The sequence below is a fragment of the Haliotis cracherodii genome, unplaced genomic scaffold, assembly GCF_022045235.1.
Source record: "Haliotis cracherodii isolate W230 unplaced genomic scaffold, xgHalCrac1.p SCAF_6, whole genome shotgun sequence".
NCBI lineage: Eukaryota > Metazoa > Mollusca > Gastropoda > Lepetellida > Haliotidae > Haliotis > Haliotis cracherodii.
Genome location: NW_027266319.1, coordinates 33,920,707 through 33,936,040, shown reverse-complemented (window position 1 = coordinate 33,936,040; position 15,334 = coordinate 33,920,707). Strand labels below are relative to the sequence as shown.

Here is a 15,334-nt window from a genome sequence, read left to right as displayed (position 1 = left end):
TCATTCCGGGCTTTCCTCCCACATTAAGCTGACAGGCCATAATATAAGTAGAAAAATGTTCAAAGTGGCATTAAACCCAACTCACTCACTGTTCGGCCAGTCTAAGACAATCATGGTAAAAGTGTTTTTTTCTTAACTCCATTAACCAGTTAGGACAGTTTTTAGCAAACAATAGATACCTGTGTGCAAAAGCCTTTGCATTAATTAACATAAAGTCAGATGTCTAGTCTAAATTTGATTGTCCACTTTTTATACTTTGATAACACTGAATGTCATTACCTCCTATTAACATAGAGGACCTTCTTAGAACTCACCAGTGTTGTACCAACAGATTTGAGAGGAAGTAACCATCAGATCAGTTAGAGTTAGAATGTCAAGTGTATCAAACTTTAGAAATATCAAGTAAATGAAGTTTGAAGCATTTGGACATGTTAGATATTTCTTAGTGGATTGCTTATAGAGACATACACGGAACTGCGATAACCTCCCCTTGGTTCAATGACCCCCCCTTAAAGACACTTTCGCCTGCAAAGGATGAATTTAATTATTTCGTTTCTTAAACAAATAATGATTGACAGTTGTTCAAGCCTTTGTTAATGTTCTTTTTTTATCATGTCATTTTCTCTGTATGTGTATTGAGATTTCTGTTACAATTTCCAATTGGAAAAGGAGATGGGTAATTGGTACAGAACCACATAATGGTTTCGTGGAATTTTTTTGATAAAAAAAATTACTGAAAAATGTACAAGTCAAAACTAAAGCATTTAATCAGCATCCGTGAAAGTGTCTACCTTGTCTCTCTTCCTCTCCCCTCTCCCCTCTCCCCTTCTGCTTGTAATGAGACGTTCCACTGGGGTTACCCAGCATGACTTTGCCACGCTGTCAATGCCAACCAGTTCTCAGGGGAAACTCTCTTCCTTTTCAACACAGTACACAAAGTTTATTTTGGTGAGAGAAGGAATGATTCTTAACTTTCCCAGACAAACTTTCATACAAAAAAAGACATTGTCATTCCTTTTAACTGCCTATACTGGTGCAGTATTGTCCTTCTTTACTCCATGCATTGGTATCCCATTTTATTGTGATAAATATCCTGGGCACTGTTCCACAAAGCGATCTTAGCCCTAGGACTAACGTAAGCCAGTATTGGAGTTACGATCACTTAGCGCTAAGATGGCTTTGTGGAACGGGTCCCTGGACACAACCACCATTGCTTCAATGTCAAATGATCCCAATGGCACAATGCTAAATATAGCCCTCTAGTGAAAGTTCTGTCTTGAGCCAGGGAAACTCTGGTGATGGTGGTGATGTCACAGTGAAGCTTTGCTGGCATATGAATCCAGGGTATTTATCATAATAGGATGGAGATAGGATACACTGGATATCAAGAATGGTGCAGTGTATAATATGTTACTGTGGCCCACTGGGAAATATATGGTTTACAGACTGTGGATGTTGAAATAAGAAGTGTCAGTTTCTCACTGAGAGCTCCATGGCAGCTACCTGTATATGGACAACTATAGATGCACAGTTAGGGCCATTGTGTCCTACCTGCAGGCCCTAACTTGGGATATTAAGAGTATCCTCTTGAGTGTCACATTGAGCAGGTTTTCTGTCTTTTTGGCAAAAATATGGATCTCCATTTTACTGAAATAACTGTTACGTTTTTTCATATATTTTAGACCATATATTAGACATTTTACCATGAATGAGCGATTTGACATCATAATGGTGATGTATGGTGTAGAAGGAAACCTTTGCAAGGCTTGTTTAGTTTTCTGTAAGGTGTGTCCACCCCGTGTTAGCGTAAGAAGTTGCCGTGCTATACATGCTTTGAGTGCCTGTCATAAGTTCTAGTGACGTATTACGGTATAGACAAACTGCTTGAGCATACACAGCAGCACATTTTGTTTTAAGGCTGTTGTCGGTGATTCCGTAAATTCAGATAAACAACCCACTCAAAACACTGGACTTGAATGTATGTTCCTATTCCAAAGAGTTCGTGTTTTATTTAGTCATGGTAGAATGGAGATAAACATACTGTGTTTTCAATGTAGAGCTAGGTCACCTGTAGATTTAACCTCCCTAATGTAACATTTGAAACCTCACATGGCACGTTCGGTTCCAAATTTAATTTATTGCAGTTAAATCTACAGGTAACCTCGCTCTACATTGAAAACACTGTGTGTTTATCTTCTGAGTAATAGTTCACACCTATGTTTAGGATGTTTGTATTACCTATCATATTTGGCCAGTGCTTTCTGTTCAGAAGATCACCATGATGATTTGTATGTTATCAGAGATATGCACTGCCTGCCTGTGACAATGATGGACCTTGTTGTCTTGTTTGTTTGTTTGTTTGTTTGTTGTTTAACGCCGCACTCAGCAATATTCCAGCTATATGACGGCGGTCTGTAAATAATCGAGTCTGGACCAGACAATCCAGTGATTGATATCATGAGCATCGTTCCACGCAATTAGGATCGATGACATGCATCATCCAAGTCATTGAGCCTGACCACCCGATCCCATTAGTCGCCTCTTGCAACAAACTTAGTCGCCTTTTATGGCAAGCATGGTTTACTGAAGATCAATTCTACCCCGGATCTACACGGGTCTGATGGACCTTGTTTCAGAAATATATTGAGCAACATCCCATAATAATTAGTAATGCAAGGCCCTACTTTTTGAGAGGTCATTGACCTCCTAGCAATCTGAAGCAATGAATTACCCTTTTAACTCTACATATATTCATTCTTTATTTTTATTGATTTGAATGGGGAAACAATTTAGTCAATCAACATCATGTATATATACACACCATTAAAATAAGGACAAACATACTGTAACACCATTAACTATCGACTGGAATAACATAGTTTGAAATAACAAGTCACACTCACCAAATAACCCTCATCCGTCATAACTGAAATCACAATTTGGGTCTTGTCACATGATCATCAGCCTCATTCTCACAGCTGTGGAGCCTCTCTCTGAGGTCGCAGCCATGTGTCTTGTGTTGTCCTGTGTTCCATCTCAGTCAACCTACTAGCTCATTATGTCGACTCATATATTATTTCTCTTTGTTTCCCGAAAGGTAAAAAGCGGCGTAGGAAACAAGGCCAGGCTCGGCCAAAACTTGGACCAATCAAATTGACAATGACCAGCAAATCGTCGCCGTACACTGTGGTGCGCAAACTTCCTCTCGTTAAGGTCCCTATCTTTAACAAGCACAGCTGACCTTGTCTAATCTAGGTCCAGACATCGGTCAATTTGTACGCACCAGGTAGCACCCTTTTACAGCATGTGCAAGGCATGCCTTTTACTTCCCTCTGCTTCGTACCTATAAGTAGCTCTCCGCAGATCAGATTTTCGGGCATCTTGGGAATCTCTAACAGCCTGCTTCACTTATATGCTTCTCAATTATCATACATATGTATATGATTCATAATATGAATAGCATTGAATACTTTCTTTTAAGTGGAAACATTTTATCTTGAATATATGTAATTCTTTACTTATTCTTTGGCTAATCTTTTGAAATATTTAACTTTTTTAGTCTAAAACTGTAGTTCTGTGTTTTTTGGAATTTTGTTTTTTTAAAAACTTTGGGTAATTTATTCAGAGGTGATTAGACTAGTATGGGATATAGCTTAGTCAATGACCATTTCTACTAATACCAAGGCATGCTTTGCACATGCACAGACCAACACAGACCTAACCCGAAACAAAACTTGTTCGTATATTTGTTTCTCATCTTGCCGCACATATCCGTACACTGAGAACACAAATCTACAGACACAAACAAATGTGGGTGTGTCAAACTCATTCATCTGAATATTTGCATTAGTATGGCATTCTCAATTTATTGAAATCTTAAATCTGTATGGAAAATGACATTCCTGGTCATGGATAGTCAAATTTTTTAAGATTGACAGTGAAGAAAGTACTGGATTTAGTTTTTGTAGTGTTTACATATGAAAACACGGGAAGCAAAGTCCAATACGTCCTTATAGAAAATGTTCAAAGTTTGACGTTTACAGATCCAGTTTTGTTTGCCATGTTGTTTTGTAGCATTCAGATGTTTCATCACCTACCCTACCTGCCCCACCCGCTCCACCCTGCCCCACCCTGCTGCATCCTCTCTCTCCTTGGCATCATGTAGAGATACTATCTCCCTACTGCATGTTAACATGTCAACTGTTCACTGGCCAAGAGCATGTCAGGCAGAAGTTCTGCCATCAGCCAGCCAATGGACACTTGACCTGTCAGAGTGTAACACATGCTTTCCTACCAGCATCAGAACCTTACACACCTGGAAATAATGTACGGCATTTGAAGCACTTCATTTACCAATTCTGAACTTTATAATGAGTTATAACTATTATATTCTGAGTCAAGTCCACGTTTCCGCAAAAGCAACAATAAAAGATGTAGATGGTATGTCAAAATTTAATCTTTTGGTTTAAAAGAGTTATTACCAGTGTTCGTTAATGTGTATTTAATTAAACTGTGGTTCTGAATTAGTTAGTCAAGCATGTGTAGAAACACCATTCAAACCTTATTTATTTGCAGAATATTATTTTCAATTATCAACTCCATAGTGTTGGGTTGTTTGTAATTCCACTCTCAATGTTCCAGTAGATAGGAGACGTGATGATGCTCAGTGAAGCCATTGTCACACATGCATTCCCACTATCCTTTGTCAACTCTTGCCATCTCTTTGTCCTCAGTATACTAACAACAGCATGCTATTGTGTATCTGTATATATACGACTGTTTATCACAATTGTTAGAAATATGAAGTTCTCAAACAATATCACAGAATGTACTTCTCAAGAACCAGGGATCACTGTTTGCACAGTGTTCTGTGTTGATGGTATTCACTTTGCAGAGTTGCTTCCCTTTGCCGTAACAGGATCTCACATGGTCATGGGTTCAAATCCCAGATGACTGTCCTTGGTCTGTCAGCACCATTCATGTGCTACTGATGTATCACAGTGGTAAATAAAGTGAATTGTGTCAATTTGGGCATACTTCCCACATTATGCGGACACAACAAGATGAATGAAATACTGTGTAAAGCAGTGTTATACCTAATTCTCTCACTCACTCTAACTCCTTTTTCTCTGTTGTTCCATCGACTAGTTGTAAATAAAATTTGGAGAAAAGATAATAAAAACATTAGATGTATTCAAATGTACTGCTCAAAAAAGTTAAGGTCCACCCAGTTATTTCATAGTACTATAGTAAGTATCGTTAATCAGTCATGACATGACAGATTAAATACAGTGATATGAAAGTATTGTGTGGTCCTTAACATTTTTTGAGTAGTATAGACTTATTTAAATTTTGTATCAAGTAAATAAGAATTTATGTTATTCTTGTCTTTTTTATATCAGAAACGAAAGAAAAAACATTCGCAGTAGAAGGTGATTACACAAATATCATAACAGCTTGCAGTAAATATCTGATGCACCTCTGCATGCCACATTGCTGACATTCACTGCGTTAGAATGCATGCTGAAGTTGATACACCTGCAGCCGTTAAGCATAGCCACCACAGACTTCAATGATACTATTATCCTTTCAAGGTGTTTTTTCTCAGTTTTGCTTCAGCAGGAGATAGTGCGTGATAGACACAGCTGCACTTTTTTTTAATACAAATGAAAAAAAATTGTGAATGGGATTTTACAGATGCACATGAAGTCATGATGTTACATGGATTTTAATCTCATTTTTTATTAATTTTTAGGTGTCAAGAGAAGTCTGTTTCAGTGTTTTTTGTATGCGTCATATTTCTGCACTTCATTCATTCACATCATCATTAACATGTGACCTCAAATCCTGTGCCATGACCTAGTTTATGCATCATGTTGAATTTCATCTTGTAAGTGCTTAGAATAGATATTGTACACAATCTCATTAAAATCAGATCTTAGTTCTCGCTATCGCTAAACAAAGATCAGAGGACATCCCATTAGGGGTCACGTCAAAACGACCTTTCATCCAACCAATCAAAGCGTCACTTACCAGATCATGAAAGTGACAGTCAGAATGTGTTTTCTAATCATGAACCACGATATATTTTACACTGGGTATTCCGAATGACAGTTACAGGTTTTATGATTATATCCATACAATCTATGCCATCTATAAGCTATTCCAGAATGTTCTTCTCATCAGTTTTAAAATTTTTAACCTAGAATACGTCAAGATATGTTTCGAAGCATAGTCGCCAGTTTGAAACTAGTGTCGTAAAGCTCGAGAAAGCTGCTTCTGATTGGCCAATGTCGATTTCTTGTCAGTCATTTCATTGGTCGGTCGAAATTCGCGAAAGGTCGTTCTGACGTGACCCGTAATGGGACGTCCTCAGATCTTTGTTTAGCGGTAGCGAGAACTAAGATCTGATTTTAATGAGATTGTATTGTACACTGAAACACGCCCTTGGTGAGTCAACAGCTTAATTTCTATTAATAATTCAGTCTTCAATCTGAAAGTATGAATGCCCAAATCAAAAACAAAGTTTTCTACCTTTGGTGATGTAAAGGTAATTGTAAGATTCTGAAAAGAAAGAGGTTATTAGTTAGGAGGGACCCTATTTGGCCCCCCCAGATTGGCCTAATTTAAGAAGTGAGGAAAACCTTTCGAATTTGCAGTGAAACTTATCAGATGTGTTGATCACTGGTGGATAAGAAATAGAAATAACTTTATTCTTTCAACATTTGTATGGTAGGGCTGTAATAACCACCACATGAAGGGGTGTGGCTAGGTAGCATGTTTCTAGGGAGCAAGTCCTTTGACCCAAGCTGATTTTCTAAGGAAATGTACATGATATAGGTAAGGACCGTTCAAACTTACAGTGACAAATTCATGTGGGGTCAACCACTTGCGTATGATTTTCTCTTGCAGTTCTAGAAATTGGCTTTTTTACTCATCTTAGCCAGTCATCTGTACTCCACCATGTCTTCAAGTCTTAAACCTGTGACAGAAAGAAAACAGATGCTAGTTATCAGTTATATGAACATGTCTGCATGTTTTGTCAAGGGATTCTGATATTTGGCCACAGGTCTGCAACAAATGTTGGTAAAACTTCCCATTGAAAATAAAATTAAAAATAGTAAATTTAGTAAATTTTAAATTTTTTGCATCTCTTCTGTGTGGCATGGTTTCATGTTACTGATTAGTGCATCAAATCAATAGAATATCTCTGAATGTAAGAATAGAAGAACCTTATAAAGGTGTAATGTTACGTCCTAGGTAATTCCCTATTTTCCTACCCATTTCTAGAATTAATAATTTGACTTTCCTAGTGGGCCAAAGAGGGTCCACATCCATGTGCTTTCCTTCTTGAAGACGTGAACATGGGATAGCATAGGTTACCATGGTTACAGTAGGATGACACGGGTCAACTAAGTGTAGGTCAGTCTGCATCTGTCTGGTGAATGTTGTTTGTATTTACGTATCTCTGTACAGAGTGCAGGTGTGAGACATGGAAGTAATGATGGCGGGTTAGAGAGGAATGTGTAGTCGTGATCTATTGTTTGTTGTTAAACACCGCACTCAGCAATATCTCTGCTATATGATGGCGGTCTGTAAATAATCAAGTCCGGACCAGACTATCCAGTGATTAATATCATGAGCATGGATCCATGCAATTGGGATCGATGACATGCATCAACCAAGTCAGCGAGCCTGACCACCCGATCCCGTTAGTCCCCCCTACGACAAGCATGGGTTGCTGAAGACCTATTCGTCCCCAGATCTTCACAGATCATTTGTATTTATTTAGACATATTGGGGGTGGGGGTGGGGGGTAGACTAGTGGTTAAAGCGTTCACTCGTCACGCTGTAAACCTGGTTCGATTCCCCACATGGGTACAATGTGTAAAGCCCATTTCTGTGTTCCCTGCCTGGATATTGCTCAAATAATGTTAAAAGTGGCGTTAAACCATACTCACTCACTAAACATATTGGGAATGGAATTACTGGGTAAATTGACAAGGATTAAGTTTAGCGTGTGCCAGTTACGATCTCACAGAGGTTTACTCAATTACTAGATATTAATGTAAGTCTTGTCCAGAGTATGAGGAATGTTAAGAACTGTCTTCTTATCCTGCCCATAGCATACACAACCCTGAGCCAGCATGTGTACAGTTCTGTCATGCATGGTTTATCATGTCCAGTATACTTCAGAAAACAGGTTCATTTCAGCCTTTTGATGTCAAATCATTTAATAATCGTGGCTTTGCAGTGACATTAACAAATACAATGTATTGTAAATAACTGCATGATATAACCCAATCTCCAGTATACAAAGGTTTTAATGGCTGACAGATGACAACTAAATGTATAGTGTGTATTGAGAGTATTCTATTTATACATGTTATATGTCGACAGTGCATTTTCTTAATGAATTATTTGTTAACAATAGCTGCATATTATAGGCCTATCAGTTGAACTTTTTTGTTCAGCTCTTTTTTTGCTTCTTCCTATATTTATTAATATATGTATAAAGTTTTAATTATTTACCAAAGTGTAATGATGAATATTTTCTATATTTCATAGTTATTCATATATATTATCAAATATTTATACTTAAAATGATTATCATGTTTATTCTAATAGAGTTCCTCATTTTCATTTTCTTTTCCTTGTGTCATAAAAATGGCAACCGTAGAAGTCTTGATGAACTTCAGATGTATCACAGTTCCCTAGAAATGAGAATAATATTAGATTTACATGTGTGCTCTTAATCATATTAATTGTGATTGAATATTGCCAGTATATTGATGATGTATGTAAAAGTTTTGAGTGACGTGTGCTGTAATAATCCAGCTTGATAATTTTTGCTACTTTAATCATGCTTGTCTTGTTCCTGACTAACTTCTAACTGTTTTCCTCTATTAACAGGTTGTGTAGATGCATTAATCGACGGCACATGGGGCCGAACTTGTAGTGAGTGTGGGGGTGGAATGAACTTACATCTCGATAACGTCAACCCTAACTGCCGATGTCGACAAGACAGCGTTATCGTTACCATGGCGTACGGACGAGCTCGGAGTGCACGGTTTGCTGCGCCCCCCTTCCACCCCAGCAGCGGGTACAATCATACCCGTCCCCCAAGTGCATCCTTCATCCCTCAAACTAAGGGCAAGGCCAGTAGCAATACAGGCTTCAAGAACATGAAAATGGAGAAGGTTTTGTTGAAATACACTGATGGTGGAATCAAACGTCCAATACCTCTAGCAATGCAGACTAATCAACTTCCGAAGCTGGTACGCAGATACATTGGGCGCCGAATGGCGCCTAGTCATGACACAAACATGCTCCAGAGCTCTGTTTATATAGACACTTCACAGATAGAGAACCCTCTATCTATTGTATCCCAGAGCTACTGTCGGTGATGAAGGTGTTGCTCTGATCTCACAAACCAGCCTTGATATGGAAACTTGTCATTTTCCATTTGTCCGTCACAGATGAAGAGCTAAGCGATTCCTTCACACTTTAAGCAGCCAAGAATGATTTCTACTCAGAAAACTCATTTTTCTTGGCCATGCAGTCACTAGATGGACATGGTCTCTTCAGGTACCATAGTTCATGATAACTTCCTTAGCCAGTGCTTTTTTTCATCACTAGATAAGTATTTTTTTTGAATTATGAATGAAATGTATTTTTTGTAATTAACGAAAAATTATTTATTTCTTTAAAAGAATTTAACATGTCCTCAGTTTGAAATGTTCTTGAAGCCTGAGTTCCCTGTCAGCGTCCACCTGATGTATGCTCAATCATATAGTATGTATATATATACACACAAGGGACAGGTGGAGATCTCAGTGTTATTTATATGGGTTTGTTTGAGTGACATATTGTTGTTATTATTGTTATGGTAGTCACATCAATAGAGTCACAATGATATTGTGTGATGTATCATCGTAACGGGTGTTGATTTCTCGGTTTTTACATACATCGTACATTAATTGCTTTTGTCATCTTCATGGATCAGCTGTGAAAATCACTGGTGTGTCATTTATGTGTTATTAACATATGCAGTTTGACAAATCTTTGTTGCAATGATTTATCTTTAAAGCAGTAGACATGTCAGTCATGCAATACCCTGCACACAATTATGTTATAACCTGACCAGCAGCATTTTACAGTTACATTCCAATTTTATGGTATTGTGGAATTATTTTCATTTTTTTACTTTATCCATGAAATAACATCGCCAAATCTCAGTAATTCAGGAAGTTATGCCACGGAGGTGTGAATTCTGTGAATTCAGTGTATGAATCAAGACTTACAAATAAAAATGGTGTACCTATTTTTTTAGAAGTATAATCTTTTGTTCAATGGAGGTACTAATAGTCATATGTTTCTTCAATACATTCCACAGTGTATAGACAAATATTTGTCAAATTGTTTATGCATTAACCTCATGATAGCAGCATTATCATTGTTGTCGTAACAGTATCATTCCATTCCATATAATTATGTTAACGAAACTCTGAAAATATTTTTTCAGGGCAGATTTGTTTCTGCTTGTTGGGACAGACACATTTCTGATTTTCATATTCTATTTTTCTGTTAATACTTTTCTGGTTTACCGTTAATACTTCTGTACAGTACATCTAACATCTATTCAAATTCTATTCTTATTTCAATAATATGGTTTCAAATTTAATTTATAACCTTTAACAACTACTGCCACCAAACAGAGATCAAATAAGCCAGTCAGTAATACAGTGGTATGTTGTTAATATACGAGAGTTGGGGGCTGTCGGGTAGCCTAGTGGTTAAAGCGTTTGTTCGTCATGCCGAAGACCCGGGTTTGATTCCCGACATGTGTGAAGCCCATTTCTGGTGTCCCCCGCAATGATATTGCTGGAATATTGCTAAAAGTGATGGAAAGCCATACTCACTCACTCACTATGAGAGTTGATTTTATTACTTAAATCATGTTGGTATTTGTTTCCAACTGTAGACAGCTCCCCACATCACTGTAAATTTGGTTTTGGATAGCGTAATATCAAACTAACCGTTTCAGAAAATGATTATAGTGCTTTGATTAGTCTTTGTTGAAAGAATGAGAAAATCATAGGATTAAGATGTATTTGAAACCCTCGACCCTGTTCCACAAAGTGATCTTAGCATTAAGATGATCGTAATTCCCATATCTTAACATAGGCTTATGATAGTCGTAATGCTAATGTCGTTTACGACTTATGCTGAATCTAAGTTGATGATCGGGTATAGAAGGCTCATTACACGTTCTGCCTGCTTACCATATTTGGCATGCGTCCTGACCTTGTTCTTCAAATCAATTGAGCGCTACAACTATCGTAGGCTGTTGTTAAAGAATGTGAGTTATGGCAGTTGTAGCATTGAGAACAATTTGAGGGAAAACACACTTGTCAAATGCTTGTACATAATTTCAGTGAACAGTATATTATTGAGGTCTTATGTTAACTTCTATAAGCTAGCCATGTCTGGGCCTTGTAGTACAAAACAGTCAAACTCTAACTCAGAAGTATATATTGAGGAATAAGTGTAATGCTAGTCTTGGCACTAGGATCTCTTTGTGTAACAAGGCAAAAATCAACATCTTGTATCGGAGGTCAGTTGAGAATCCTGAGAAAACCTGCTATGCTAGGTTTAGTGGTGAAGGGTGACAAGTGCCAAATATACTGATTTACACACAAATAATATATTTATGTAGAATTTTGCCTGTACTACAATTTTTTACTTTACTTCAGGAATGGTATGTAATTCTACGGTATGATAGATGACAGTTTCGGTATGTTTATGTGAATAGAATCTCCTGTCGTCGATGTATTATTCAACTGGTACATAGTTGTCAGGTGTGTGTTGGAATTGGCTTGAAAGTTGGACATTCACGTAATGAATTACATGCATACATACTTAGATATCTTTTGGAAACTGCCAAAGTATTCTGTGTATTTTGACAGTTCAGTTTTTTATAATTAAGAATGACTGTTTCGAGTGTTATTATAATGATGTTTATAATGTTGAAAGACTGTTACTTAGCATGCTTTTTAAAACAATTTCATAAGTTGAAAACACGACTGCTCTAAGTATATTCAGGGTCTGAGACTGACTGTGAAATGATGCACTGACACAAACAGGTGAGTAATGGTCCCTGCATGTGTCTTAATGATGATATAAGAAATCTTTATTGCAATATCACCTGCAGGAAATCTTAACATGAAGTAGATTATTCCGATAAATGTCTAACATTTTAAATGTTAAATTTTGTGTCAGCATCGTGCAGCCGAGTCATCAGTATTGAATATTTAGTTCACCAGGTCAGCTGATAACACAGTTGATATGGAATATAGTCAATGTCAAGATCTTGTTTGATTATTGAAAATTCTATGCAAAGTAGCCATTTGTATTTGAAATGTGCTGCATCTGATTCATATCATTGTCAATACTAAACTGGTTTCAAGACACTCCATTGCTCCATCACTAGTGGATACATCTGCTGCTCTGCAGTGTAGTCGCTGTTTCTAAATCAACCAATCAAGACACAGCCTGCTTCCCGCAGGACGTAAAGCAGTGAGTATTCAGACCAATACGTGCCCACATTACATCACACAAATGGCAATGATATCGTGTAACAGCCTTGAGGTATCTACTGTGCACACTGCTGCCATATCAGACAATGGCAGGTTAGCACAAGTTCATGCAAGGTTATACACAGCCTCATTCATTGGCTGACTGAAAATACACACGTCAACACTAAACTACATATCAGCCCAATGTATTCACAGGTGATCGAGGAATGTAGTGTGTACCCATGATGTGTTGACGATGGATTCCACTCCGCTTTACCATGCATACAATGCCCTTTGTCGTTCACCACAGAAAGTCAGTAAGTTAAAGTATACTACTCAAAAGAAGTTAAGGATCACCCGATTCTTTCATATTGGTAATGTTAATCTGTCATGGCATGAGAGATTAACTATTGTAATATGAAAGAATCTGGTGATCCTTAACTTCTTTTGAGTAGTATACTTTGACTTACCGGGTAGGAACTTCTAGTTCCTTTCACTTGCCAACTTGTTTATAAAACTTGTTATTCAAACAACAGGTTTTCAAATACAGGGATATTTATCATGCCAAAATGTCAAGGAATATTTAATTTATCAGTTTCGTTACCAAATCTCTTTTGAGCCATACAAAGGAATTAATGATAATACTGATTCGTATTGCAAGTTTAGGTGATACTCAAAGATGCCTAAATGTTTATGCTGTGTTGCGATCAATTTGTTTTCTGAGGTTTGTTCATTACAGTCTGGAACATCAACCACTGCCCCGAAGCCTGAGTCTAATTATATTTTTTCTGGTCTACTAAGATCACCTTAGGCTATCCATAAGCTAAGACGAAAATCGGAAAAGAAACCCAAAATTTAGGCTTGTAGATCGGATGTTTTAGGCACAGATTGTAATTAACCAGTCTCTCGCTGTTACCATGGTTACTATACAAAAGTTCAAATACCCACTAATTACATCACATGAAACTCTATGCAATGCTGATTACAAACAATATAAAGAAATATTTATGGTTATATTCTTTCATTGCTGTGGCAAATTATATGCTGATGTGACAGATTTATGGTTAAAGTACACCCAGGATGATTAATATGGGTGTCATGGGCCCCAAGACAACATCTTGCCGCGGCAAAGGTGTTAACTCACTTTAAAAGAAAGTACAGTGTGGAAATTTAAATTTTGTAAACATGTCAAAATAATTTTTTAATAGCTGCACTAATAATGAATCTATGTTTGCTATATGAATATTCACAGACATTTGAAATTTGTATTTGGCGACAGCTGTCCATGATGTGCGAGACATTCTCTACTAGGAGAGAACCTAAAAACAATTAAAATATTTTCACACTGTAACCGTGGTTACTGGTAATCCAAATAGTACAATACAGGCCAGACAATTATTGTTTTATCTATAGCTTTAACTCTTGAGTTGAATATTGTTTGCTAATTGTTTTTGTTAGTTATTTATCCGACCATTGTCTCTTCACACCCAGTATCTGTGATTGTTTGTTCAGTACTTACTAACTTCACCAGTATTAATACTTAGGTTCAGGGTATCAGTAGGTCTCAAAACCTATTACTTCTATGCAGAAGATGTATTTTCAACATCAACAGATGTCAGATGGTTTATTGCTACAAGTCGCTAAAAGATCTCTTATTTTCTCTCTATTTACAGACTTATCATACTAATTTTTGTATTACCAACCTAACTAAAAGCAGATTTCAATTATAAATCCAATGTTAAGTTATAGCCAATTTAAACCAAATGTATTTTTTCAGATAAATTACCAGTATAAAATGAGTTCATTTGGCTAATCTGATTTTAGATAATCCTTTATTTTTTTTACATTAGTTGTGAAGTACATTGATGTTATTTTCTATAAACTCTTAGTTTCTTTGTAAGCTTTAACTAGACAAATGCCAGTACTGAAGTATTATGAAATTAGTCAAAGACAGGTATGGGCATCATAAGAAACACCATGTTCATTTCTGTAGGCTTGTGATAAAATGTTGATTTTTGAAAACATTTACATAATGTTTTCAGTTCACATATTTTCCAAGAATACATATTTTTTAGTGGAGATATGCTTTGATCAAACACCTGTGATGTCTGGAACAGATGAAACAACACAAGGCATCTTGAGATGCCCCATCAGATGTTGTTTTTTTTCTTGTGTACACAACTCTCAGCATTGATATCGATCTGTGATATGATTATTTGTTTTATTGAAGTGTGTGTCGTTACCTGCTGCTTATATGTTTTAAGATATATTTTATTTTTGAAGATCAGGTTTTCATATCCAGAGTTTGTGCTGTTTATGTGATTTCTAAAATGAAGTAAATTTATATTGAATGCTTTATGAAGGTGTTTGTTATGTTTAATACGTTTTTCATTACGAAAACATCAGCTCATTCCATCTTTAAAACAGAATATTATATTCATAGATATTGGAAGATGATGTAGAAGGGGAGGGGACTGGGAGTGTTTTTGGGGGAATGTGTTCAAGAAAATACAGTACAAATATTTTTTGGTAGCTGGCTTTAATGGGAGTGTTTTGTTTTTTGGTTGTTTGTTTAAAGTTTACTTTAGGTGGGAGGGTTCCAGAAAATACTGGACAAATATGGTTTTGCAGGTGGATTAACACACAAAATGTGATTGTTCGTTGGACCTACTGGGTGATCTGTCAAAAAATAAGATGTTCGGCTCTTCCATTCAGAGACCAAACTTGTATGTTTTGAAGCAATGACTGAAAAAAAC

The 15,334-nt window shown here is 36.8% G+C and overlaps 1 protein-coding gene across 8 annotated transcripts in view; it reads left to right on the top strand.

Moving 5' to 3' along the window:
* LOC139445210 (tubulin tyrosine ligase 3-like) overlaps positions 1–12,892 on the top strand; it is a 70,715-nt gene extending 57,823 nt beyond the window's left edge. For 3 of the 8 annotated variants that reach the window (XM_071226344.1, XM_071226345.1, XM_071226343.1), the window contains 2 exons: positions 5,403–5,432; positions 8,914–12,892. In XM_071226344.1, coding sequence (XP_071082445.1) covers positions 5,403–5,432; positions 8,914–9,407 — 524 coding nt within the window. In that variant the 3' untranslated portion in view covers positions 9,408–12,892. Of the gene's footprint in view, positions 1–3,097; positions 3,287–5,402; positions 5,433–8,913 lie in introns of all 8 variants that reach the window. The other 5 variants (XR_011651862.1, XM_071226347.1, XM_071226346.1 and 2 more) reach the window with 5 other exon arrangements.
* The last annotated feature ends 2,442 nt before the right edge of the window (positions 12,893–15,334 follow it).